The following is a 27,271-nucleotide window of genomic DNA, read 5'->3' as shown; positions in this document are numbered from 1 at the left end:
GTCTCCAGACATTGCCAGTTATGTGCCAGGGGCAAAACCTCCTCCCATTAAGAACTTCGGGTTATGGATTCACCTGGGTGGCTCAGTCAGTTACGTGTCTGCCTTCCGCTCGGGTCATGATCCCAGGGTCCTGGGATCAAGTCCCGCATCGGGCTCCCTGCTCAGCGGGGAGCCTGCTTCCCCCTCTGCTCTTCACCCTGCTCTTGTGCTCTCTCACGCTCCTTCTCTCTCTCAAATAAATAAAATCTTAAAAAAACAAAACCCAAAAAAACTCTGGTTAATGGCATCTAAATCCTGACTCACGGTCTGCTTTCCTCTGGCTTTTTGGACCAGTTCTTAGGCTGAGGTTTGACTCTAGGATTACGAGGTTGCAACTGACTTTGAATGAACCCGGGAAGAAATTAAGGTTCTGTGACTGTATCGGAGCAGGGCCAGATGGGATTCTGTCTCTGCCGCCCAGTGTCAGCACTCAGGGCTTTTTACGTTGGGCCGTGAGAGAGGAAGAGGTAGGTTTTCTGCATGACTGGCCCTCCTCCAGGTTTTTATCTGCCCCTGCCGTTGTGCCGGGCCTCAAAGGTACAGGGAGGTTATGGGGGTGGAAGCTACGGTTAGTCGGGAAGGCCATGTTCTGGTGGAGAAATACAGCAGATTCTTAATAAATGAATTCCATCATGTCATGCTTGCTCAGTGAAAAAAAGGCACAGTTATTAGAAGTTAGATAAAGGGAGCACCAAAACCCTAAGACAAGAACAGAGATAATATTTGTTTTAAGTTGGAATTATTCAGCTACACCTTACACACAGTGAAATTTTATTCATTAAAATTTAGTGTACAATTCTTCCTTTCTTCCTTCCTTCCTCCCTTGCTTCCTCCCTTCTTTCTTTCCTTTTCCAGTTTATTTCTTTTAGTAATCGCTACACCCAACATGGGGCTTGAACTCATGACCCTGAGATCAAGAGATATACACTCTTCCAACTGAGCCAGCCAGGCGCCCCCGGATTTTAGTGTACATTTCTGTGAGTCTTGAAAAATGCATGTATTTGTGTAGCCAACATCACAGACATGCACAGAACAGCTCCCTTACCTCCAGAAGTTTCCTCACGTCCTTGTGCTCTGGTTCCCAGCCACCGACAGCCACTTACCCATTTAGTTTTGCCTTTTTTTATTTCTTAGGTGAATTTTGATAGTTTGTTTCTTTTAAGGAGTTTACCCTTTTTCATCAGAGTTGTTGAATATAATGACATAAAGCTGTGCCTTAGAAGACCTGCTAATTGACCTGAGATCTGCAGGATCTGGTTCCTTTCCTTTATTACTGATACTGGTCGTTCGTGTGCGGTTCCTCCACTGACTCTGTCTCTCATACCAGCCTGTAAGGGGTTTGTACATTTCATTCCTCTTTCCAAAGAACCAACTTTTGATCTCATCTTTCCTCCCTATTGATCTTCTGTTTAATTAATTTCTCTTATTATCTTTATTAATCTCCTGCTTTTCTTTTTTTTAAGATTTTATTTATTTGAGATAGAGAAAGCATGAGAGAGAGAGCACAGGTGAGGGTCAAAGAGAGAGGAAGAAGTAGGCTCCCCGCTGAGCAGGGAGCCTGATGTGGGGCTCGATCCCCAGACCCTGGGATCATGACCTGAGCTGAAGGCAGACGCTTAACCGACTGAGCCACCCAGGCGCCCCAATCTCCTGACTCTCTTGTTTTAGATTTAATTTGCTCTTCTTTGACAATATTAGCATATAGAGACTATAAATTTATTTCAGAATGCTAATTTGGCTTTATTCCATACATTCTGATATGATGTTTTCTCTTTTTTATTCGATTCCAAATGCTCATTCACTTATTTTTTTTTTTTTAAGATTTTTATTTATTTATTTGACAGAGATCACAAGTAGGCAGAGAGGCAGGCAGAGAGAGGAGGGGAAGCAGGCTCCCCACCGAGCAGAGAGCCCGACGCTGGGCTCGATCCCAGGACCCTGAGACCATGACCTGAGCCGAAGGCAGAGGCTTTAACCCACTGAGCCACTCAGGGACCCCTGCTCACTCACTTTTATTCAATGTATTGTTTAATATCCAAATATATGAGAATTTTCCAAATACCAAATATTAGTTTCTACTCTACTTCTATTAGGGTCACAGGACACAACTTGTATGATTTGGATACTTTTGTTTATCAAGCCTTGTTTTGTGGTTTATATGGGTAAATGCACACTTAAAAAGAATGTTTTTTCTGCTGTAGTCCTGTGAAGTTTTTAAATAATATCAATTAGATTAAGTTAGTTGAAGTATTATTCAGATCTTTTATATGCTTACTGAGTATCCTCTTGTGTTACTGATAACTGAAAAAGACATTTTTTATTGAGATATAATGGACACATAACATTGTACTAGTTTCAGGTGTACAGCACAATGATTCATTGTATGTGTGTTGTGACGTGATGGCCGCACCAAGTCTCAGGAACTTCTGTCACCACACGGAGTTACAAATTTTGTTTCCTCGTGATGAGAACTTTTAAGATTTACTCAAATGTACTGAGTATTATTATTACAGTATAATTATTGCATAATTATTACATATACGATATATACGCACACATACAATGTAAAATATTGTGTAATTATACAGTGTTATTAACTGTAGACATGGTGCCGTACATTACATCCCAAGGGCTTATTTATTTCATAACTGGGAGTTTGTACCTTTTGACCCCCTTCGCCCATTTCACCCCCACACAACCGCCACCCCTGCCTCTGGCAACTTCCAGTCTTTCTCTGTATCATCGAGTTCAGGGTTGTTGTTTTTTTTTCTTTTGGGTCCCACATATAAGTGAAATCAGACGGTTTTTGTCTTGCTCTTTCTCACTTATTTCACTTAGTATAACGTCATCAACATCCATCCATATTGTCGTAAATGGCAGGATTCCCTTACTTTTGTGCCTGAATGATATTCGCGTGCGCGCGTGTATGTGTGTGTGCATATATCACATTTTCTTCATCCATCCCTGGAACATGTTTCCATGTCACCTCACATGGCAATTGACATTGGGGTGGAAGGTGGAAATGAGGAGGCTAATCCGCTGATCTTAAAATAGGAGAGGATCTGGACTTACCCGGCGGGGCCGATATAATGACAAAGCCCCGACAAGAATGGAAGAGGGTGGAGGCGAAAGGTAAGTTTTGAGGGTTAGGATGTGAGAAGGACCAAGCCTGTTGCCGGGTTTAGAGGTGGGCGAAGAAGCCTGGTTGCCTATGACGCACGGGGCCGCCCACCGCTGCTGTCCCAGCCACGGGGAGAGGGAGCCATAGAGCTTCCAGAAGGGAGTTCAGCCCTGCGGACACCTTCATTTTGACCCATTGAGATCCATGTCATTGGGTCTTTGGTTAAATTCGGACCTACAGAGCTGTCAGATAATGAGTTGTAGCCTACTAAGTCTGTGGCAATTCGTTAGGGCAGGCCCAGGAGGCAATGCTGTGGATGGATGGAAGGAAGAGCCGAGTGGCTGTGCCCGGTGAAAGGTGACCGAATGAGAAATTCCATGGATCTCAGCCAGGAATACAGGGACAGGCCAGAGCCCTGCCTCGGGAGAGCATGTAGAAGGATCGTCTTGGATCTGGTGGGTGTTGCTCTGCCCGTGATTCGGATTTCCCGTGAGGTCTGACTGATGTGGGGGAATCTGACTGTGCAAGTTTCCTGTATGTTGCCCCTTTGTCAGGGAGGGAGACCCACTAGGCTGCATGGTATGAGGTAGCACATCTTCCCAGTGGAAGGGGGAACAGTGTCCTCAGATGAAGGGTTGGGGGAGCTCGTCCACACCCGATAGAAAGATGGGAACCAAACAGTAATGGGCTGAAAATGAACAATATGAATTTTTTTTTAATTTTTTAAAGGTTTTATTTAGGGGCGCCTGGGTGGCTCAGTCAGTTAAGCCTCTGCCTTTGGCTCAGGTCATGATCCCAGGGTCCTGGGATCTAGTCCCACATTGGGCTCCCTGCTCGGCAGGAAGCCTGTTTCTCCCTCTCCCACTCTCCCTGCTTGTGTTCCGGCTCTCGTTATCTTTCTCTCTGTCAAATAAATAAACAGTCTTTTTTTTTTTAAAGGGGGTGTTATTTATTTGTTTGATAGAAAGAGAGAGAGCATGACCGGGGAGTGGCAGGCAGAGGGAGAAGCAGACTCCCCGATGGGCAGGGAGCCTGATGCAGAACTCGATCCCAGGACCCTGGGATGATGCTCTGAGCCAAAGGCAGACGCTTAGTGACTGAGCCACCTGGGTACCTCCAATATGAATTTTTAAAATAGGTCTTATGTTTGCTAGTTTTGCTTTATTATTTATTTTGGACTGAAAAGAATCCCTGGGAGAAGACAGAAATAAGAGACCGAGAGAGAGTGCACAAAATAGAGAATAAAACATCTGCAGAAACTTGGAGCTTCAAAAAGAGTTCATCATTCCTTGGGTGTAGTCGGCTCGATGATGGGCTCGTTCCCCGTGGGCAGGCAGCATGACTGGCCGTTTAAACATCTCCCCGCCTGGCGTTCGGATTCAATGCAAAATTCCTGGCAGGAGCCGTTTGGACGCTCACAGACCTCCTTGAATCTGCCCCCGGCTGCACAGGAGAGAGGGTTATTGTAGCTATTTAAGTCTCCCTGAAATTTTATGGAATTACCTGCTACGAGGAGTGTCTGGAAACAATCTTGGGCGGATTGTTGTTATTTAATTTCTTAAACCAGTGCTTAAAAAATCTGCTTTCACTCAAAGTTTGGATTTGGGGCATTCTTGAAAAGCAGGAGCTGTTGGCTGCATCTGAGTAACGAGAGCCTAGCCCTGGGCCACCCCGTCTCCTCAGAAGGTCTGTGGGGCATGCGCAGATGCCAGTCTTTCCTCCTCCCCATCTCCCGTCACTGACGGCCGATACCGTCAGCGGAGCAGCAGTCTTGTGCTGCTGACCTTGTTATAGGAATCTCTGTGCGCGCGCATCTTTCAGAAGTGGACCTAGAACATACATCTGGAAGGAGCAGATACTTCAGGGAAATGTCAGTGAGGAGGTTTTCCCGGGGCGGGGGGACAGCATGCCCACGTCCCTAGTGGTAGAGAGTGTCCCTGTGGGGTCACGAATACGTTTGTTAAAAACATCGAATAGTATTGGGCTTGTATTCTCTTACTGTTGTGGGGCTGAGCCACACGGTGAGGTGTTCGGGCTCAGAAGGGGAGCCCCTCTGAGTCGTCTAGTCATTTCTGTAACAAAGGGCGCCTTTTCTGGGACAACTTCTTAAGCTCTTGGCTGACATTAAGAGAGGTGCCCACACAGGCCACTTGTAGGTGTCTGTCCCTTGAACCACAAAGGCTAGTCCTTGAAAAGCTCAGATCAGTAGAGGGCATTCATATACACTCAGTAAATCCCTGTGGAAGGAATTGAGCTGAAATTCAAGTGCATTCGGTTGAGTTTAACTCTTGAGTATTCCAAGGCTGTGAGCTAATTAATGGGTGGGAAGATCAACACGGGATTTTTACTGAAAATGTGAACTGGGAAGTAATTATAAGAGTATTTTTTTCATTTTGGGTTTTTTTTTAAAAGGTTTTATTTATTATTTATTTAGATCATGCGTGAGTGTGCGCGTGAGTGTGCGCATGAGTGGTGGGCGGGGCAGGGGCAAAGGGAGAGAGAAAATCTCTAGCAGACTCTGTAGTGAGTGCAGAGCCCAGTGTGGGGCTCGATCCCACAACCCTGAGATCATGACCTGAGCTGAAATCGAGTCAGACGCTCAACCGACTCAGCCACCCAGGTGCCCAGTTTTCTGTTTTAAATCCATCATCACACTGAGTGCTGAGCACGATGTAGAAACAAGCTGCAGTCTCAGCTTTTCATTCCCTAGACCGTGCCTCTCTCCCTTTTACCTATAACTCAGCTGCTGTCCATAGACAGGCCCCATTTCCCGTGGGCTAAAACCGGCCCCTCGCCACTGGGATCAGGGGGAGGAGGATATTGCAGCGGGCGAAGCAGCGACAGGAGCTGTCTCGTGAGATGCATCAGTCATTCCTGGACTTCTTCCTTCTCTGACGGGCGGTGTCCCCCGAGGAGGAGTCCTTTGGGCACAGCAGCCTGTCCCCGCCTGTCCCCACCGGAACCCGGCCGAAGGCTTGGCGTCCCACGGGTGTTCAGTCAGTGAGGGGGGTCACGGATCAGAGCCGCCGCCCCTCCGGGAACACGCCGGCCTGGAAGCTGGTTGTTCCCATGTCTTGGCGCTACGTGTGCGATCTTGCTGAGGTTGACTCCTGAGCATCACATTTTTAAACCGCAAGGAGCTTTGTAAAAGATGGCATACTGTCACTTGTGTAAGGATCCAAGTCCCATTAAGGGCATTTCTCTTACTTGTTGTTTTACTCTTTGCTAGTGAATCGTGTGTATCGCGTGTCTTTGCTATGGTGTCTTTGCTGCGGAGACAGAAGCTAGAGTCACAGGGAACACAAGAGATGATCTGGTCTCATGAGTTTTCTCACAGACGAGGAAATGACGCCCAGGGAAAGGGAGCGACTAGTCCAAGCTCACCTAATGCTGTGGTGGCGGGGGGTAGCTGGCCGGACGTAAAACTTCTGTGGCCTCAGCCCCATCATACTCCCCCTCTTGCTTCCACTCTGTATCCCCCTCTCCTCTCCCGCTTCCAGAAGAAAAGCTTCAGTCCCGGGCAAATGACACCTGAGGGCAGCAGGGGAGACCCACCCCCCCCACCCCCGCGCCGACCTGTCCCGTAGCTCCTGCCTCCCAGCACGGGTGGCGGAAATGTCTCTGCCTCCGCTTTTCTCACCATCATGCTACTCGCCTTTTTTTGGTTCAGTGACAGTGAAAACAGCAGCAACCCAGAATGAATTCGTTTTCAAAGTTCGGAAGACTCGGGTGAAAGCCGTGAGGCTGGGTGAACGGGATTCATCTCCGGAGCAGGGACTTTCTTCCACCCAGCCACGTGGTTGCTCATCGTGACAAGGATAAATGTTCTTTCGCTTTGTTTTAAAAAGCACTTCTGCATTTGTGTAAGAACTACTTATGCTTCCCTTTAAACAAGAGAAAAATTTTCCAGTTAATTCATCATGTGATCCGCGAGGCTCTTACGTAGTAGCTCTTCCCAGCGGGCTGGGGTAGCTTAGCCCCAGCCCCGGGGGTATAGACCCTGACTGTTGTTCACCCAGAACCCTCGTGAGGGTGGGTCCGTGGGTAGACGGCCCACACATGCGCACACACAATATTCCTAGAGGAAAGATCCGGATGAAAGCCTCGGACAGCCTCCGGCCCTCTCAGTACCGAATGCTTCCGTGACTTGCCTTCGGCAGCCTGCCTCCAGTCAGACCTTCCCAGGCTCACGGCCTGCAGCACCAAACCTTGTGTTGCTTTGGGCTTTTGTCTTTCTTTTGGCCATGTCTAGTCCTCACTTGGGAAATCTCTCCTACTTCCGTGCCAGGGTTCTCTTCGGGGCTTGGTGGCCCTCCCTGGGGCAATACAGCCACCAAACTTCTCAGGAGTCAGGCGCCATCTTAGCTTCCTTGTATGCCTGCTTCTTAGAAGGGGCGTCCCCTACTGGGGGTGCCTAACAGGTATCTGATCACCTGAACTGGTTTCCCACCCCTGGTCTCTCCACACCGAAGCTCTCCCTGCCTTCCTCCAGACTAGCTCTCCTGAAGCCAAGTTGCATTTGCCTTATAAGTTGCGCCCTCCCCTCAAGCCTGAGGAGCCCCAGCCCGTTAGCAGCAAGCGATCCCTTAAGACGCAGAGCTAGCCAGAAAAGTTGGGGCTCACCAGGAATAGGCACACCTCCCATTACGTTTTCCGGCGGGAATTTTGGGGAGCATCTTTTTGCGAACGACGTAAAGCATAACCGTCAGCAGTCCCTTCAGCTATAACAGGACAGTCCACCTGCACACACCTATGCCCGTCTTCCTGTCCCTTCGTCATCCTTGAGGCCTGGAATTCTCAGGAACAGGGAGAGGAAGACATTCCAGTCCTCGTAGAGCAGGAAGTTGCTTCTTCCTCCCTGAATCTAATGCCTGAGTTCTAGGAAATGGAATGGCCCATTTGGGGTGTCCAGTGCCTTCTTCGGGTGAAAGTGAGGTCTGTGCAGGCCCCCTGACACCTGTGTGACACATGCCTGCAGGCTGAGTGAAGGGGGACACACTCCCCTGCTGTGTCATTGCTGATGCCTGTGGCTAAGTTCTGCTGCAGAAGACTGGACGTTAAAAAGGAGAAGAAAAACCAGGGTTTGGGATGGAGCCTCAAGGGCCAGAGTGAAGCGCGGGAGAAGAAAAACCAGGGGGTGGGATGGGATGGAGCCTCGAGGGCCAGAGTCAAAGGCGGGAGACCAACGGTACAGAGGAGCAAAGGGTTGGACATGTCTTAGTCTGGAGAAGGCCTTTCAGGAGACCCCCTTGCCCATGCCTCTGCCGGGCCCCCCGGCTTTGGCATGGGTTTTACGGTTCCTGACTTTGGCTGCAAGTAAGCGGAGGACTTTGGAAGCCAAGATTTACTAGAAGAATGCGCCATTTGGGGGGTCATCCAGATCTGGAAACTGCAGGTGAACTCGCCTAATTCAAATGCACTTCAGTGATGGAGCAAAGAGGGTTTCGAGGACTTGAGACACCCCTGACTTCCCGCCGTCTGACTGAGAGCTGCTGGGGGCGCCAGGAGACAGCGGCTGCAGGTCCCAGCCCCCGCCCCGGATTTCCTCGGAGCCCCCGCTCCGGGGGCAGGTGGCGGCGATTCTGCTCCTACGACTGGCGGCCCCCTAAGGTCTCAGGCCCTGGACTGTCAGCAAGGCTTCTGCGAAGTCCCTTTACCTGGCAGCACTCGGCTGGCGAGGAAGAGCGCGGTGACGAGGAGGGCGGCGGGCGGCGCGGCGGCGGGCGGGAGAAGGCTCGGCCGCATTTCCGAGAGGCAGCGAGCGCTTGCGTCCGCGGCTGTCTGGGGCGGCGGCGTGTGGCTGTCGGTCTGGGCGAGAAGCGCCCTTCCGTACCTCATTAGCCACACTCGTGGGCGGAGGGGTGCGGTGCACCCGCGGGGGCCTTCGTGAGAAAACCGGGGATCCTTGTCTTGTCGGACGCTCCGTTCCGAGGAGGCGGTGGCGCCGCGTTGGGACCGGGAGAGCTCGTCGAGCGGGAACGGAAGCTGCACACGCGTTGGCCGCAGATCAAAGGGCCCGAGCAGCCCGTCCGGGGTCAGTCACCGTGAGAAACCGGTCTCCGGGTCCGTGACCGACTGAAACCGGGGAGCCCGGCCCCGCTCGGGTGAACTCGCTCCTGGTCCGAGCGCCCTCGGGGCTCCGCCCCGCCGCCGCTCTCCGGCCCGCGCGCGCCCTGCCCGGAGCGCCCCCTACCGCCCCCACGAGGGTGCGCTCGTCCTCCTCGCCGGGACCACGCCTCGCTGCCCGAGCGGGCATCCTGCGGTCGCGGTCACTTACTTGCCAACCCTCCCGGAGGAGGGGAACAGGCAGCGCAGTGAAATGCCACGGACCGTGGAGGCACAAGGTCTGGGTGTAGGTGCCGCGTCCCCGGACCAGCGCTGTCTGGAGGCGGGGACCTCGGCAGGGGGACGGTCGTCCTTGGATGTCACCGGCGCCTACCCCGGCTCTGCTGAAGCCGGACAGGCGGCTCTTAATGGCGCTGGCGCGCGCAGCCGACACGCAGGGCGCCTTCCCGCGCGGACGCGTAGACCCACTCCCAGCGTGTTCAGTTTGGTGGGCGGCGCGGAGCCTGCGAGTCGGCTTTAACCAGTGCCCCGGTGATTATTCTGGAGCCTCCCTGCACTTCTCACCGGGAGGTACCAACGCAGATCATCCCTCAGATTCTTTCTAGTTCGATTATCAGAGAATCCGAGGTTCTCTTGTCTTAGTGTAGGTCTCGCGCTCGGCTCTGGTGGCCGAGAGCGACATGCGTGTGCCCGCGTGTGTGCAGTGCGGGAGGGCGAAGCCACATCTCAGGCCGCGCCAAAGGAAATGCCGGTTTTAGAAGAACACGCAGAACCCGGCCTGGGGGTTTCCTAGATGGCCGGGGGCGTCGGTTTGGAGGAGACGCCAGACCGAGGCAGCGTGAGTGTGCAGCGGGGAGGGACAGCAGTCCGGGAGGGCTTCCAGTCCCACAGGGACGTGTGTGAAGAAGCGGCGTACGGGAGGCATCGGCCTTTCCCCGGAGTGCCCGCGCGAAGGGCAGCGGCGTGGGCGGAGATCCGGAATGGCGAGTTGGCTGGACGCCAGCCGCCAGCCTGGCTCTCCCCGGGCTCCCCGCCAGCCTCCGCGCCCGCTCCGGCCTCCTTCCCGACCGAGGGCGCCGGTGTGCGCGAGCCGCGGGTGCTGCCCAGACCGCGGGCCGCGAGTTCTCACGGGTCGTGAGAGGGGTCGGAGCTGCGCGCCTGAGTGACTGGGACCCTCACTCTGGGTGGAACGAGCTTCCGTTCGCCAGAGACACCCGAGTCAGTGGAGGTGTCTGCGTGGTGAGCGAGTGAGGCCTCCTGTGAGCGAGCCGTCCGCAAGGCGGGGCCTGCAGACGCGGTGGGCCAGGCCCGCACATCCCAGGCTCCTTGCTTTCCAGCGCGGCGCCGGAGTCTCGGCGGCGGGCCGGAAGCACAGGACACTTCCAGAGGCTCGGGCAGGCTTTGGAAGCCAGCCCTGTGCATCTCGTTCAGAGATACGGGTCCTGCGGGCCCGAGGACAGAAAATTCTGGGAGGGCTCAGATGAGTGGGAAACTCTGTCCTGGCTTCTGGTCAAGAGCCCTTCCTCAGCCCCCAGGTTGACCTGGAACATACTCTCTCTACCAAAACTCCTGAAACTGGTTAAGCTTCCTGAGAGGTTTAAGTTTCTCTGCAGACAGGGACCTTAGAGAAAGCCTCCCTGTCCAACCTCCACCTCTGGGAACGTTGGTAAGAACCCTTGAGGGCCCAGAACCACGGATGCTGGTCTACAGGCGAAAGCAGGGCATCTCCGCCCTGTCAGAGCCAGTACAGTTTTCAGGCCGAGGAACCGTCCTGATTGCATGCACGGTGTAAGCAGCATCTGGGACCCTCCTGAGACTTGGGGGACTTTTCTAAATCACCGGAGAGAGGCCAGAACCACTGGTCCCTGCTTGGAGTGGCAGGGAGAGTGTTCCGAGCCCACCAGAGCGTCCTCAGAATGTTCTATCTAGGCCAGTTTGCATTCTGGAAGCTGCCATTCCTGACAGAGGAAGCACACACAGGGCGTCCTGTGATGCCGGAGTTTCTGGGGATGCTCTCTGTTTCCATAAATGTACAACGAAGGCTTTAGCTGTTCTGAAAGGTATTGGGGGGGCGGGCAGGCCACCAGAGCAATGACTGAATTTTCTAAATTTTCCAAGGACCATTCTTCTATACATAGCTGTCCAGTTTTCCCAGCACCATCTATTGAAGAGAATGTCTTTTTTCCACTGTATATTTTTTCCTGCTTTTTTGAAGATTATTTGACCATAGAGTTGAGGGCCCATATCTGGGCTCTCTCCTCTGTTCCACTGGTCTATGTGTCTGTTTTTGTGCCAGTAACATGCTGTCTTGGTGATCACAGCTTTGTAGTAAAGCTTGAAGTCAGGCAATGTGATGCCCCCAGTTTTGTTTTTCTTTTTCAACATTTCCTTAGCAATTCTGGGTCTTTTCTGGTGCCATACAAGTTTTAGGATTGTTTGTTCCAGCTCTTTGAAAAATGCCAATGGTATTTTGATCGCGATGGTGTTGAAAGCATAGGTTGCTCTGGGCAGTATAGACATTTTAACAATGTTTATTCTTCCGATCCATGAGCATGAGATGTTTCTTCCATCTTTTTGTGTCTTCTCCCATTTCTTTCATAAGTGTTCTGTGGTTTCTAGATCCTTTACCTCTTTGGTTAGGTTTATTCCAAGGTATCTTATGGTTTTTGGTGCTATTGTAAATGGAATCGACTCCTTAATTTCTCTTTCTTCTGTCTGAATGTTAGTGTATAAGAAAGGAACTGATTTCTGTGCATTGATTTTATATCCTGCCACATTACTGAATTGCTGTGTGAGTTCTAGTAAGTTGGGGGTGGAGTCTTTGGGATCATGTCATCTGCTAAGAGAGAGAGTTTGACTTCTTCTTTGCCAATATGAATACCTTTTATTTCTTTTTATTGTCTCTTTGCTGATGCTCAGACTTCTAGTACCATATCCAACAGTAAAGACGAGACTACTATGAGAAACAACATCAAAACTAACGATGTACTGTTTGGTGACTAACATAACATAACAATAATTTTAAAAAGCTGAAATTCAGACTTAAAAAAAAAATTTCCGAGGTCCTGGAGGAACCACAGCTGCCCATGTCACTCCACACCCCTGCTGGTGAGGAAACAAGAAGACCACTGCTCGGACAGACAGACCCAGGTGCAGAGAGGGGCCCTGTACGTCCTGACCACGAGGGGCCTGGAAAGAGCAGCCGGCAGAAGGGCACGAAGGCGGAAAGGGCTGAGGTAGTGCTGGGTCTGAAAGTTCCATGAGGACAGTCTTCTGCATGCGGTGGGGGACAGCCGTGGCCCAGAGCCCTGCCTTCCTGCTGGGGGGCCCTGCACAACCAGCCGCTGGCCCAGTCAGGGAAAGTAGCAAGTGTCCTGTGGCGGCCAGGACCAGAGTGCTTCAATTCTCCTCAATAGTCTCCTCCTTCAGACGTCCTCGCACAGGTCTCTGTGCTCCCCACGTCCCTGAGACCCCCACTCTTGTCCACCATGGCTCGCGTTCGCAATCACGGCGCGCAGGACACGGTGCGGTCTCCGGCCGCGATGCAGCGCGCCCCATCAGTGCCTCGACCTTCCCTCAGAGCAGTGTGTGCGCTAAGCTCCTCCCCCTTAGTTGAATGTTACTGTAATTACAAGGATCACGAGCATCTGTTATTTGGTTCATTAGCAGGATAGTTCCACTGGTTATTCATCGTCAATTCCTGTATTTAGCATTCTAGCCAGGGCTCGCCGTGGCGGTGGTTCTACAACACCGAGTAGAGGCTCACCGGTGGTCAAGGCTTCCTGAAGGGGGTTCCAGACGCGCAGTCACAAGCTGCTCCCTCTTCTCCCCCAACCGCCCCTGGCGTCCTTGTTCCTGGAGCCTCTGGGAAAGCGGAGCAGAGCTCTCGGGGCCCCAGGAGCCGTGTTCGCCGGCCTGGAAGCCCCAGCGAAGGTCTTCTTGGCACATCAGAGTCACCACAAAGTTCTCCGAGGTAACTCAGGGGCCCGGGGACTCTGGTCCTGCCCGGGAAGGCTCAGGGCTTGGGACCCTGCCGCTTGGGCAAGGGCAGTGTGGACAGGGGCAGGGTGTCCTTGAACCACTGGTGTGGGCCTGTCGCCCCTGCTGGTCCAGGAACAACCGTTGCGAACACTTTTCCGTAGCCCCTCTGCAGGGTCTCGCTGCTGCCCCCCGACAAGACCCCCAGGTTTCTATGGGGGAAGGCGGGTAGGAGGGCATCGAGGAGGCAAGAGGCGAAGGCTGAGGCAGTGCTGGGGCTGAACGTAGGTAGAGCTGGGGCTCCTGTGCAGGGGCTGTGGGTCTGGATCCCGCCCTCCCTGTGTGGAGCCCGGCCCGCCGTGTCATCCAGGGGCGTAACTTCTGACATGGTGGCTGTAGGTGATGGGCAGACTCAGGACCGAGGTGCCTTTCTCTCCCTTCTTACACCCCTCTGGGGTCTGTGCAAGAGTTCCCAAGTTCACCCTTGTCCTGCTCCTTCTCCTCTGCTGCTACTTTCTGCCTTAATATTTGTGTGTGTGTGTGTGTGTGTGCGCACCTTGGACCCTGGCATCCAGATGTCCTGTGAGGCTAGAAATGGGTCCCTTGCCATTCATACGGGGGGTCTGCACTCTAATCTCCCAGTAGCTGGTGTATGACTAGAATCATTGTGTTGATTATCATTTCATTGTCAGTCAGTCATTATTCTTGCGAATATTTTCTTAGTAATGGTCTCCATCTCTCTTCTTTTCTTATGGATTGTCAGTCTGTGGTGGACTTACACAACACTGAGGGCTTCCTGGAGGACTTGGAAAACCCTGTGGTTACTCAGGTCGGCTGGCGGACATTTCTGTACCTCTCAGCGCAGTAACAGAATTTCTGGGGCCACTGAAGGCTCTGGGAACATTTCCAGCAGCTCTGGTGACCTTGAGACCTTGTTATGCCTTGGTTTTTGTCCGTGTTGCCTCCTGGCTCTGAGCGGAGGGAAGTGGAAAATATTCAGACTGCTGGGGTAGGATGTCACTTAGAACATTTCTAGAAGCTCAGGCTGCCCCTGTGCCTCCATTTTGGGTGGTGGCAATCCCTGGCTCCCAAATTTTCCGAACACTCCATGAGAGACGGGCCGCTTGGCACCTTGTGTGGGCGGTCATCATGGGTCGCTGTGTCCTCACAGCATCACTGTAACATTTTTGGTCTCACCCCTGTCCTTCACCGGTGCTCCATGCAGCAAAAGGGGCTGCTGGGCCCCTCCGTCGCCTCAGAATATTTTCTAGTGGAGCTGACTGGCTGCAGATGTTCTTGTTGTAAATGTGCCCAACGTCTCAGGAGGGCAGAGGGCACTTTCCAGGTGTGCCCTGGCTCCCTCGGGTCAGCGTCTTTCAGGAGGTCCGCCTGTGAAAGACCACGAGTTGGGACCGCTGGATCCTCGGGGCAGCTGGGTGCTTGTGTGTCTGTTGGGGACCCTCGTAGTTGTCTTAGGTAACCAGACGCCCTTCATGAATGGAGACACGACATCCGTTGCCGTGGAGCAGAACCGCGGCTATAATCGGGCGTAACAGTGGCCGTGATACAAACCGATGAAGATCACAATAACGATGATCGTCGTCCCAGTCCTCACACTAGTAACTGTCGACGATGCTGACAATGACACTGAACCTACGGACTCAGGGCACAGAGAAGAGATTTCCTTCAGTGAGTACCAGGTACGGATATTGGGCCTCACGGGGTAGTTTTGAGTCCCAGACGGCAAAGATGAAGAGCCAGAAAGGAGAAAGTCAGCTTGGCGGCAGGCACGGGCAAACACAGGGACTCCTGGGTGAACCTCGGGTCACGAGGCCTACGGGGACCTTTTAACGTAGCTCAGGTCCCGGGCCTCGTGCCAGCCAGCAGCCGGCAGCCGGCAGGAGATGCGACAGCTGGCCGAGGCAGCAGGGCTCCCCCTGGAGAAGGCAGCCTCCAGACCCACATGTGGCGCCCAGAAGCCCAGACCGTGACAAACAGTGAGCCCCCCGCATTGTGTCATCCCAAACCGTCTGGCTGCCCTTCTGCTGTGTGTCCTCCCATGGCCCTTCGTGACTGATACGTTTGGGTACTTGTGTCTCCTCCAGGGGCTGCTGGAGGGAGTCATCCTTCGTTTTTCCCTGCCTTTGGGAGGGAAACAGCCAAAGTCCGGGTCCCTGTGTTTCCTAGAAGCTTCTGTGTTTGCTCCAACAGGCCAGTCACCCTCTCAGTGCCTTTCGTATTGCTCTAGCCTTTCCTGGACACCTGGGAGATTTAGAAAATTTCCAGAAGCTCAGGAATTCTGGAAGACTCTCTGTGTGCCTCTTCGGCTGCGGGCTCCTAAAGAGACCAGAAACATCCTGCAGGGTCTCCGGCGAGCAGGTGGGCCCTTTCCCACCATTCCTGTTACAGGCCCATGTTCCTGGGCCCTGAGTTGACTTACTAAGAAACCTGAAATCCCAGCTGGGTGAAAGAAGCCATTCATGATCCATTCCAGCCAGCGAGAGGAGTTTGTGGACTTGAGTTCGCTCGGAAGATCTTTAGGCGGCCCAGCTGGCGCAAGGAAACCTTCCCTAGGGGCTGCAGGTCTGCAGAGAGCCGCCGGCATGTGGCGGAGGGTCCGATATTTTCCAGAGCCTAAGACCAGACCAGAATGTCATTTCCAAGTCTCCCCTGCTGGTACGAGCAGGTCCTTGCATCCAGAGGGAACTTGGAATACTTGAGGGGGGGCCAGGCTTCGAACTAGCATCGGGAGCCTGGAGTCCTGGGTTTACGTATGTCTTCAGGTTCCCTGCATAGCACCTTCAGTAGACGGGACAGCCTTCGAGAACAGAGACACTTTAGACCATGTTGTATAACAACAATCACATCAAAAGATCCATGATAGGAGCTGTAATAACAAATGAGGAATCACAAGAGTTAACAGTTACGAGTTAACAGTTACAGTTAACAAGAGTTAACAGTTACGTCATGATGATCATGACGACACGAATGTTAATCAGTTTAATGAAGACAGTATTAAAGAGTTACGGTGGGAGAACGGATATATGATATATTTGAGTATATGATATATTGAGTATATGACATATATGATATATATATATATTGAGTATATGACATATATGATATATGATATATATATAGAGAGAGTATATGACATATATGATATATGATATATATATATATAGAGAGAGTATATGACATATATGATATATGATATATTTGAGTATATGACAATAGTAATCCCGGCCTCATGGTCTAGTTTAGAGACGAAGTCCTAGGACTGCACCGTGGAATGCGCTCTGTGATGGCAAAGAAGGGCAGTCGCAGGGAAAAGGAAACAAGCCACATGAGGCCGTGGGTGAAAGGGGGGCCCTGTGCACCAGCTCTGGGACACGTCGCTACCAGGCATTGGTCAGGGACCCTGGTCCCGGTTCTGTCAACCACAGACCGCTCAGAAGCTTTCTGTCGTTCTGCCACTTGGATGCCTCGGCAGGGCTCCCAAACAGAAAGGAGTGACCAGACCCACATGCCCCCTCCAGGTCTCAGACCGAGCCGCCGCTCTACATCAGGTCTCACGTCCTGTCTCCCCTTCTGCCATCCAGTTTCCCTGAGCTCCATTATGTTCGCCGTGTCTCCATACCATGATTTCACCAAAGCCTGCTGGAGGGCATTGTCCTTGGTACTTCCCCATTAGCAGGGGGGCAAAACCGGCCGGCCCCTGGGGCTCCAGGGCTTCTAGAGAGGACTTAGAAGATTCGGAGTTCACTCAGACTGGCAGAGAGCCCTCTACGGGACTTGTAGTCGAGCTCCAGCCTTGCACACAAGAGGTACCTAGGAAATTTTCAGAGGTTTATGCCATCCTACAACACAAATGCGTACATAGTCATGGTTCCCAGAGCTCAAAAATGAACTTGGAAAACTTGCAGAGTCTCTGGAAGAGGGTGAAGAACTCTGCTGCCAATCCAGAGAAAGGAGCAGTTCCACTGCCTGAAAGACAGTCCTGCGTGAAGTTCTTGTGTTGGAGGAGCACGTGGATAAAATGGAAACCAAACAAATATGCCTTAGACCAGTGGAAATTCCTCCAGACCAATACTGGCCAAAGCTTGAATCCAACCAGGGAAAACAGAATTGCCCCTGCCTTTCAGTGCTGTCGTGATTCACTAGTCAAAGTACAGAATGTGTCTGTAGAACCATTCAGGCAGGGACGTCCCCGCTCAGGCGGCAGTGCACGTTGGCAAAGCCCCGTGCCTGGAGAGTGCCGGGGTAGCAAGAGGAAGAGCAAGAAGGGTCAGAGGTCTCTCGGTGCATCCCAGTCAACAAGTGTTGACACACGAGCACGCGTGCACACACACACACAGTCACTCGCGGATGAAGAAATGAGGGCAGAAAGTTTGTGCCCACTGGTCCCAGTAGGTAGTGGAGACAACGTTCCAGACTGAATTCGTATGTAGAAGTATTTTGTGACATGGAGGGGTCTAGGCATGTGGGGAGACTGTCTTTCTGCATGTGTGCATGGGACATTGGACTCAGTGTGCATCTGTGTACATTGGGCTTTGGGGTGTAGGTTTCTACTGCAAGATTTCTGGAGAGGTTTGGGTCTGTCGCAAGGTCTGAGGACTTGCCAGTTGTGTTTGGAAAGTCAGCCGATGCTGGGCATGGGGTGTTTCCATTTTGCAATATGGGACTCATATTCAGTGACTTAGAAGAACTGAATGTGGAAGTGTTTGCATGATATGGGGGGTACGGGGGCTTGTTTTCACGTTTCCTGTGCTGGTATTGAGAGCTGTCAATGTAAGTTCAATCTTTGGCAGGTCGTCAAAGCAAGTTCAGTGGTGTGTTTTTAAGGGGCAGTGTGCTGGGCCATCTACATAGCTTTTGGTGCATTTATTATACATTTGGTGGCTCACCGCCGGGGGTTGTGTTTGTGCAGGGTAAGTGTGTGCAGCTGGGACTGCAGGCATGTGTGCACATTGCCTGACCTTGGTCAGATTTGGGATTTTGTATTTAGAGACAAGTTTGTTTAATGTGCATTCAGAAATGAGGGGAGAATGTCTTTGTGTTCTATATGAAGACGGTATTTGAATCCGTAGACTTTTGTGGTTAGAAAGAGTGGAGGTAAATGGTGTATTCAAAAATTAGGAGCAAGAGGCCCTCTCCTTTAATAATGGTTTTTATGGATATGTAAATGAGTCAGGAATAATTTTTTCCTGCGTTCTGAGCTACATAGTATTAAGATCTTATAAAGTTTTCCCAATTGCCACTAACAAAAAAGTTACCTGCCGCCTTTCACAAAATAGCAGAGATGATTACTGAGGGCTCCCCACTGACATACACAGCCAGCATCCCAGTCAGCGCTCGTGCTGTCATCAGGCCATCGGAGTGACCATCTTCAAAGTGCCATCCTGCAGCCATTATGATTATGTAGGGCTGTGTCAGCTCCTCAAAACAGGACTCATTCTTTAGTGAAGGCATTTTTATAAGGAATGCCTGGAAAATATTTTTTCATTGTAATAACAATATAATGAAAACATAGATAGAAGTAATTATACTTCAATGCGCTCCTTCTTTTCACTCCTCCGCTTTCATGGGACCTAATTCTCAGCCAGGGAGAGAGATTGAGAGATGTGGGCAGACTTTAGTAGACTTAGTAGTCTACTAAGACCCCCTCTTACGGGCTTGGCTTTTCATAGGGAACTTCCAAACAAGGCACATCCTGTGTGCACCCACGTCATCACTCCGGTCAACCTCCAGCCTCCCGCAGCATTCTGGTGTAAACCAGAGCACAGATTTGATGGAGAAGGTGGCTTGGAGGCGGAATAGTTCACACGGGCAGAACTGCACCACTTGACTTCTTTGTAGAGAGCGGGGGATGGAGGAGGACTGAATGGGGGAGAGGCTCAGGTAGTTGGATTCCCTGACCCCAAGTCACATACAGCCCTCCTTAATCTGGGTCCAGTCCCGCAGATCTGAGACCAGTGAGTGAGCTCAGGTGAAGTGATCTCTGCCCTGGTGACCTGGAGGTGCCGTGGGCAGGGCTCCCCTGACGCCCTCTATGAACCCCAGTGTTTACTGTTCCTCTAAGAGAATGTTATCCTTCCAGAACTTAAATCCATTGAGTCCAGAGACTTAATATATATATATTTTAATGTAAAAGGTGGAGAAATTTATGTTAGGTTTTGGGGAAACCAGAAGAGTTTTTCTTGGGCAGCGTCTTTGAGAAATTTCTGCAGCAAGAATAGCTCGGATTTAGTTTTGCCACATTCCCTCTGGCATGAACCTCAGAATTTGCAGAAATAGAAAAGGAGACTTTTCACTCACCTATTTCACAATTAATTTTTATTAAGGGTATAAATGAGGCAACTGAAATCTGAAAATCCAGTTTTACCATGCTTTTTAATGTTAGAGAACAGACATTTCAATAAGATGTATATGAAAACAGGGGCGTCTGGGCGGCTCAGTCCTTAAGCTCTGCCTTCAGCTCAGGTCATGACCCCGGGGGCCTGGGATGGAGCCCCGGGGAAGCCTGCTTCTCCTCCCACTCCCCCTGCCTGTGTTCCCTCTATCGCTGTGTCTCTGTCAAATAAATAAAATCTTTAAAAAAAAAAAAAGAATGAAAAACTAATACTTGTCCACACTTGACACAAAACATTTAGAAATAGAAAAAAACATAGATTAAAACATCTGCTTTTTCAAAATTAAAAATGCTCTTTTGAGTAACTCCGGAATGAAGATAAAAATGTGAAATGTAGTAACTCGGGCAACTTGCTGGATGTCACGCACATTTGTCTCAAAGGTAAGTGAGCTTTACACCTTCTCCAGACGTGGGCAGTCACACCCGTGCCTCGGCCGTCCGTGCTCGCTCACAGTCCCGGGCTCGCGAAGTCCTCCTGCCGCCCCGCGAGCCGGGAGGCCACAGGGAAGCCTCCTCCCGCGGCTGTCGCGGTGCAGGGTCACATTTCGCACGGGCGAGCTGGGCGTTCACACCCGTCCCACCGAAAAGAAACAGACACGTACCAGGTGGAGCTGCGGACGTCCCAGCCCCGCCACCGCCTGCGTCTCCGAGCACAGAGGCCCCCGCGCCCGGGCCGCCCTCCGAGCCCGCGGGAGCCGCGGGCACGCACGGTTTACTCACGCCGGTCTCAACCGGCTGAGAAGGAACTAGCGCCGCACTCCGCATGGCTGGCGCCAGCGCCAAGCTTCGCCTGCGAGAGCCTGACTCAATCACCTGAAGCAGAGCGGGGCACCGGCCCCACAGGAGGCTCTACCCGCTCGCCGCGGAGCAACCGCGCGGCCCGTGGGCGGAAGTACGCGCGGACCGGAAACGCGTTAGGGGCGGGGCGGAGGCACGCGCACGCCCCGCCCCGCCCGCGCCCGCCGTTTCCGGGCCACCCGGAAGCAGATTTCCCGCATGGAAGGGCGTCTTGGCTGGAGTGAGGTTCAGCGTTTCTGGTTGCAGCTCGCACGTTGATGCCCCCGGCGTTGCGTCCTTCACACCCCGAGCCCCGGGCCTCCCGAACCTCACAAGCCCCCACCTCTGCCCGCCTCGCCCGCGGGGAGCCCCGCCCGGTCGCGGGACGCGTGCTGCTGGTGTGGATCCGCGCCTTTTCCTCCCGGTAGGCTGGCTCCCGGGCCGTCTGCGCCGCAACTTTTCTACCTCTGTTCTTTTCACTGTCTCCCCTCCGCACCCCGCGCGTCAGGTCCCCACTCGCGACGTGGGTTCTCGCCCTTCGCGGCACCAGGGCGCTTCACTCTCCTGCGGCCGAACCCTGTGGACCCGGTCCTGAGTTCTCACCTTCCTCGCGTCGTCCCGAGGCCGGCCCGGCTGCTTCTCGGGTTCCACCACCGTCACCTCCTCGGGCCGACCCCGTGCTGGGGCGCTCATCCGCCCCGTCCGCTGACACCCCTTGTTCTGTCCCATCTGCTCCCACTGGCTGAGTCACCAGAAAGTGTGCTTTCCCTGGGCAGGGGCATCTTCATTCTGTTCCTGCGAATGTGGAGGTGGGGCAGGGGGATAAGGGGGAAAGAGAGAGAGCAGGGAGAACCAGGGAAACAGAGCCAAGGAGAGGGACGAGAAAAAGCGGGGGTAAAATTGAGGGTAGGGAAGTGGGTCCGATGGGCTTAGACCAAATAAGAGTAAGAGAGCGTGACTTGGGCTAGAAGCAGTGGAGTAAAAGAAGATAATGAAAAAGGAGGAGTGGAGATGTGACAAGAGTACGGAATGGGGGCGGGGGCGTCGAGCAACAGTAGCAGTGGAGGCAAAAGAAGGGTAGATCCCGAATTCGGTAGAGTTTTGTTTTTAATTTTTAACTTCTGTGTTTTTTGAAATGTGCTATGTCAGATCATATGATGAGATCTCTGGTTTTACAGTCTGTTACACTGAAAATATTCTTTGGTGCCTAGTTAGTGATTGTACACTATTTCAGTGTGGTCTTGGTAAAAATGTTGGTAATTTTTCATGTTAACAGTCAAACTTCAGTTTAACCAATTAGTCTAATATTCTACATCATCTTTCTCCCCTTAGGTTATCTTTTACTGTAGTGGGCTGTGAACTAGTTACTAGTTAAGTATGTTTGTTCCCTTTGCCCTTTTTCTGTAAATGATCAAGGCTGAGCTGAATTGTTGTGGAACTTTGTTGAAAGAGCGTCCATCTGTTCGTAATTGAATAAATTTCTCAGCTGTTTCCATTGCTGACCTTCTTTCATGTTTTCCAGTGCTACTAATTAGGTCTCCTTAATTTCATATATCTTAATAGTTTAATAGGATGTTTTGGAAAAGAGGAACTGAATATTCGAGATTGTGAGTAAAACCATGACAGAGAAGCGGCTCTTGCTTGGGAGTATGAGGTATATGATCTGAAATTTTGGGGGTAGGGGTGTGAAAGGCAAACCCTGCCACACTATCCCATCCAGGCCATGTTATTCCTGTGAGGACAGTGCTGTTCCTCTTCACCTGCCTCAGTACACATGCAGGGAGTCACAAGATAGGTTGACAGGAAAGGGTCCAGACTTTTTAAACCAAGCGTAGAACAAAAATCTCTCTCCAAGGAGGAGGGAGGCGGAAGCGCGTTGACTGTGTGAAGGGAGCCTGGAGGGGTAATAAGGGTGGTGTTTGGGGGTTAGGGATTCAGGAATGAGAGAGAGATGAGAAGCTCAGGAGCAGGAGAAATGGAAGTGTCTGCTCTGACCTTGAGCTTGGCAGGTACTAGCAGGGCCTAGGTTCTGTGTCTTCAAGGGAAAGTCAGCCCAGTGCATGTACTCACTGCTGCCACAAAATGTGTGGGCCTCTCTAGGACAGGAGAGTGTTCTGAAGAAATAGGTCGAAAAGCCCATCTGTTGATCTTCTATCGGAGCATCATGCTCCTGAGTCCCCAGTGTTCCAGTGAACACAGAGGACTGCCTTTGCCACAGAGCGAATTCCTCCTTGTGTGTGGCGGCGGGACAGTGGAGTGTTACGTTGACCGGAAGTCATCTCCACACTCAGGAGTGACTTCGTAAGACTCATCTTGCCTGAGAAAGAAACTTTTCTTGTGTCCTTTTTAATTTCTTAATTTGAAGTTAAAAACTGTTTAATTGATTTCTATCAGTTTCTCCTTGTTTCCTTTAATCTTTTAATCTTTTAACTTTTACTAATTATCTTGTTGCTTTGTAAAATTTGAAATGTCAGTTTACTCTTTTATTTTCTTTTAGTTTGTAAAGTTGAACAATTGGTTCATTCATTTTCAAGTCCTCTCTAGTAAGTATACTTAAAATTTATACATTTTTTCTTTTTGTAAGAAAAGACTTATTTATTTAAGAGGGCACGCACCCACTCCGGTTGCCAGGGTTGGGGGTAGCGGGCAGGGCAGAGGGAGAGAAGATCTCAAGCAGACTGCACTCTGAGTGCAGAGCCTGATGTCGGGCTCAATCTCGTGGCCCTGAAATCATGACCTTTGCTGAAATGAAGAGTCAGATGCTTAACTGACTGAGCCACCCTGGCAGGTGCCCCTAAAATTTATACATGTTTTCAATATAATAACCGTGACCTTATCCCATGGTTTGACGTTTTTCTGGAGGCTCAGACGGTCTTAGGACATCCTCACTGAGTCTCCCCTATCAGCACAGACCTGTGAGTACAGGACTTTTAACATTCAGGAGGTTCATCTATGAAATAATGTCAGCAGGAATGATGTCCATGAACTAATGAGGACCAAAAACAAACAAAAACTGGAGTGGGATGAGATAGTGTGAGATGAGGAGAAGTGCTTGATGAATGGGCCCCACTTCCTGGTGGATTCAAGGACACAGAGGGCAACAGCTGGACACAACAGCAGCCCAGAAACTTTTTAATTCAAATTTCAGATCGGAAGATACCTAACATTTAAGTGCTAAGAGAATTCTATCAAGTAGGGAGTAAAATTATTAGTTTATAAGCAATAACATAAAATTCATGATATGGCAGGAAATAACAGGACCCAAACATAAAGTTAGAGATAAAAAAACCTGAGATTAAAAGTAATTCTTTTAATGGTTCAAAGCATCTGCCTCTAAAATTACCTACGTCATTTGTGAAGTAAGTTACCAATCATCTGATGAATGAAAGAGGAAAGACAAGTCTATGGAAACTAATCTGTTGTAGCAAAAGTTTGAAATAGCATTTATTTTACATGGGAGTTGGAATTAACATGCAAGACCTAATAGGATTGCCAGATATTTTTGAGAAATGACCAAAATAATCTGAGATACAGTGGATATTTATTGTGCTCCTTACTGGAATTATTTTTTTGTAGATTTTTTTTTTTTAAGCCAGAAGATTTTATCTCTGCAGCAGTAGAAATGCCACTTAAATGTATAATTCAGTTGTGAATGAGATACTGAATAAACTATTAACTACACTGTGTTGTGTATTAACATTTCACTTCCTTTTAGCCAAAAAATAAAGTATAAGGTGGGTTTCTCATTTTAAAAATGAGCTAATAAATTTTTTAAATTTAAATTTTAGGTAGTTAATCTACTGTGCTATATTGGTTTCTGGAGTAGAATTCAGTGATTCATCACTTAAATAGAATATCCAGTGCTCATCATAGCCAGTGCCCTCCTTAACACCCATTACCCAGTTAGCCCATCCCCCACCCACCTGCCTCCATCAGCCCTGTTTGTTCTCTGTTGTTGAGTCTCATGGCTTGTTTCCCTCTGTCCTATTTTTCCTTTCTCCCTTCCCATATTTTCATCTCTTTACCTTCTTAACTTCCATACAGGAGTGAGATAATTTGGTATTTGTCTTTCTCTGACTGACTGATTTCACTTAGCTTAATACACTCTAGTTCCACCCACCTTGTTGCAAGTGGCAAGAGTTCAATTTTTTGATGGCTGAGCAGTATTCCACTGCATATTTATACCCACTACATCTTTATCCACTCACCAGGTGATGGACATTTGGGCTCTCTCCATAGTTTGTCTGTTGTTGATAACGCTGCTATAAAACACTGGGGTGCGTGTCCCCCTTTGAATCTGTGTTTTTGTATCCTTTGGGTAAATACCTAGTACTGCAGTTGCTGGACGGTGAGGTGGTTCTATTTTTAACTCTTTGAGGAAACTCCATGCTGATTGCAGAGCGGCTGGCTGTACCAGTTGGCATTGCTGCCAGCAGTGCAAGAGGGCTCCCCTTTTGCCACATCCCTGCCAACACCTGTTGTTTCTTGTCTTAATTTTAGCTATTCTGAACAGGTATGGGGTGGTATCTCATTGTGGTTTTGATTTGTATTTCCCTGATGGTGCGTGATGTTGAGCATCTTTTCATGTGTCTTTTAGCCATTTTGGATATCTTCTTTTGAAAAATGTCTATTCATGTTTTCTTCCCATTTCTTAACTTGGTTATTTGTTTTTTGGGTGTTTGATACAGTCTTTGTAGATTTTGGATACTACCCCTTATCCTATATGGCCTTTACAAATATCTTCTCCCATTCATAGGCTGCGTTTAGTTTTGTTGATTGTTTCCTTCACTCTCCAGAAGCTTTTTATCCCGATGAGGTCCCAATAGTTCATTTTTGCCTTTGTTTCTCTTGCCTTTGGAGACGTGTCTAGTAAGAAGTTGCGGTGGCCAAGATCGAGGAGGTTTCTGCTTGTGTTCTTCTCTAGCATTTTGATGGATCCCTATCTCACCATTAGGTCTTTCATCCATTTTGAGTTTATCTGTGTGTATGGTGTAAGAAAATGGTCCAGTTTCATTCTTCTACATTTAATTGACCTGAGTGTTGAGGGTCCATCTCTGGGTTTTCTATTCTGTTCCACTGATCTATGTGCCTGTTTCTGTGCTAGTACCATACTGTCTTGATGATTACAGCTTTGTAATAGAGCTTGAAGTCAGGCATTGTGATGCCACCAGCCTTGGTTTTCTTTTTCAACATTCCTCTGGCTGTTCGGGGCCTTTTTGGTTTCCATACAAGTTTTAGGATTAGTTAGCTCTGAGAAATGTCGATGGTATTTTTTTAAGATTTTATTTATTTATTTGACAGACAGAGATCGCAAGTAGGCAGAGAGGCAGGCAGAGAGAGAGGGGGAAGCAGGCTCCCTGCTGAGTAGAGAGCCCGATGTAGGGCTCAATTTCAGGACCCTGGGATCAGGACCTGAGCCAAAGGCAGAGGATTAACCCACTGAGCCACCCAGGCGCCCCCCCTCCCCCCCCCCCCATGGTATTTTGATAGGGACGGCATTGAGTGTGTAGATTGCTCTGGGTAGCATAGGCATTTTAACAAGTATTTGTTCTTCCAGTCCATGAGCCTGGAATGTTCTTCCATTTCCTTGTGTCTTCCTCAATTTCTTTCATAAGTCTCCTGTAGTTTTGGTTAGGTCTATTCCTAGTTACATTATGGTTTTCGGTGCTATTGTAAATGGTATCAATTCCTTAATTCCTCTTTCTTTTGTCTCATTGTTAGTGTATAGAAATCCAACTGATTTCTGTGCATTGATTTTATAGCCTGCCATGTTGCTGAATTGCTGTATGAGTTCTAGCATTTTGGGGGTGGAGTCTTTTGGGTTTTCCACATAAAGTATCATTTCATCTGCAAAGACAGAGTTTGACTTCTTTGGCAATCTGAATGCCTTTTATTCCTTTTTGTTTTTTGATTGCTGAAGCTAGGACTTCTAATGCTATGTTAAACAACAGTGGGGAGAATGGTGTTCTTGACCTTGGGGGAAAAGCTCTCAGCTTTTCTCCATTGAGAATGATATTCACATTCAATGATATTCATGGTGGGATATATGGCTTTTATGATATTGAGGTATGTTCCCTCACAGTTCTATTAGAACTGTGGACAGTTCCAATCAAGAAAGGATGCTGCACTCTGTCAGATGCTTTTTCTGTATCTATTGAGAGGATCATGTGGTTCTTGTCCTTTCTTATATTAACGTATTATTTCACATTGATTTGTGAATGTTGAACCCCCTTGCAGCCCAGGAATAAGTCGCACTTTGGTTGTGGTGAATAATCCTTTTAATGTACTGGTTGAATCCTACTGGTTAATGTCTTGGTTGATTTTTGACATCCATGTTCATCAGGGATATTAGTCTGTAAGTCTCCTTTTTGGTGGGGTCTTTTCTGGTTTGGGGATCCAGGTACTGCTGGCCTTATAGAACAAGTTTGGAAGTTTTCCTTCCATTTCTGTTTTTTGAAATAGCTTCAGAAGAATAGGTATTAGTTCTTTAAATGTTTGGTAGAATTCCTGTGGGAAGACACATGGCTTGGACACTTGGGGAGATTTTTGATTACTGCTCAATTTCCTGGCTTGTTACAGTTCTGTTCAGTTTTTCTGTTTCTATTTCAGTGCTTGGTAGTTTACATGTTTCTAGGAGTGTATCCATTTCTTCCAGATTGCCTAATATGTTGGCATATAGTTGCTCATAATATATTCTTATAATTGTTTGTATTTCTTCGGTGTCCGTTGTGATTTCTCCTCTTTCATTCATGATTTTATTAATTTGGGTCCTTTCTCTTTGCTTTTTGATTCAGCTCTGGGTTTGTTGATCTTATTAATTCTTTCAGAGAACCAGCTCCTAGTTTTGTTGATATGTTCTGCTGTTCTTTTGGTTTCTA

General features: G+C 49.7%; 2 protein-coding genes across 3 annotated transcripts in view; one reads left to right on the top strand and one right to left on the bottom strand.

The window, feature by feature from the left end:
* Positions 1–3,885: 3,885 nt before the first annotated feature.
* Positions 3,886–9,293, bottom strand: DEFB108B (defensin beta 108B). 2 transcript variants are annotated; one of them, XR_013966441.1, is made up of 3 exons: positions 8,818–9,293; positions 4,275–4,603; positions 3,886–3,914 (listed from the first exon to the last, which is right to left on the bottom strand). XR_013966441.1 is itself a non-coding variant. In XM_080797131.1 (2 exons), exons 1-2 carry the CDS (start codon positions 8,996–8,998, stop codon positions 4,443–4,445), a joined length of 342 nt encoding a protein of 113 aa, XP_080653257.1. In that variant the 5' UTR covers positions 8,999–9,293; the 3' UTR covers positions 3,886–4,442. The 2 variants fall into 2 exon arrangements, 1 of the variants encoding a protein (XP_080653257.1); XM_080797131.1 differs by having other exon boundaries at positions 3,886–4,603.
* Positions 9,294–20,586: 11,293 nt separating this feature from the next.
* The window catches only part of LOC308339261 (uncharacterized protein), a 30,579-nt gene continuing 23,894 nt past the window's right edge, over positions 20,587–27,271 (top strand). Inside the window, exon 1 of the mRNA XM_080797744.1 lies at positions 20,587–20,817. The gene's annotated coding sequence lies outside the window, so the exon portion shown is untranslated. The remainder of the gene's footprint in view (positions 20,818–27,271) is intronic.

The sequence above is a fragment of the Martes martes genome (assembly GCF_963455335.1).
Source record: "Martes martes genome assembly, chromosome: 2".
Classification (NCBI taxonomy): domain Eukaryota; kingdom Metazoa; phylum Chordata; class Mammalia; order Carnivora; family Mustelidae; genus Martes; species Martes martes.
Note: the sequence above shows the minus strand (reverse complement) of the source record. Positions and strands in the feature narration are given on the sequence as shown.

Coding starts and splice junctions, on each gene's coding strand:
- DEFB108B (XM_080797131.1), bottom strand. CDS start 8,998: ATGAGGTACGGAAGGGCGCTTCTCGCCCAGACCGACAGCCACACGCCG. Junction 4,604..8,817: donor CGCCAGCCGAGTGCTGCCAG/GTAAAGGGACTT, acceptor TCTCCTGTGCAG/CCGGGGGCAGATTCAAGGAG.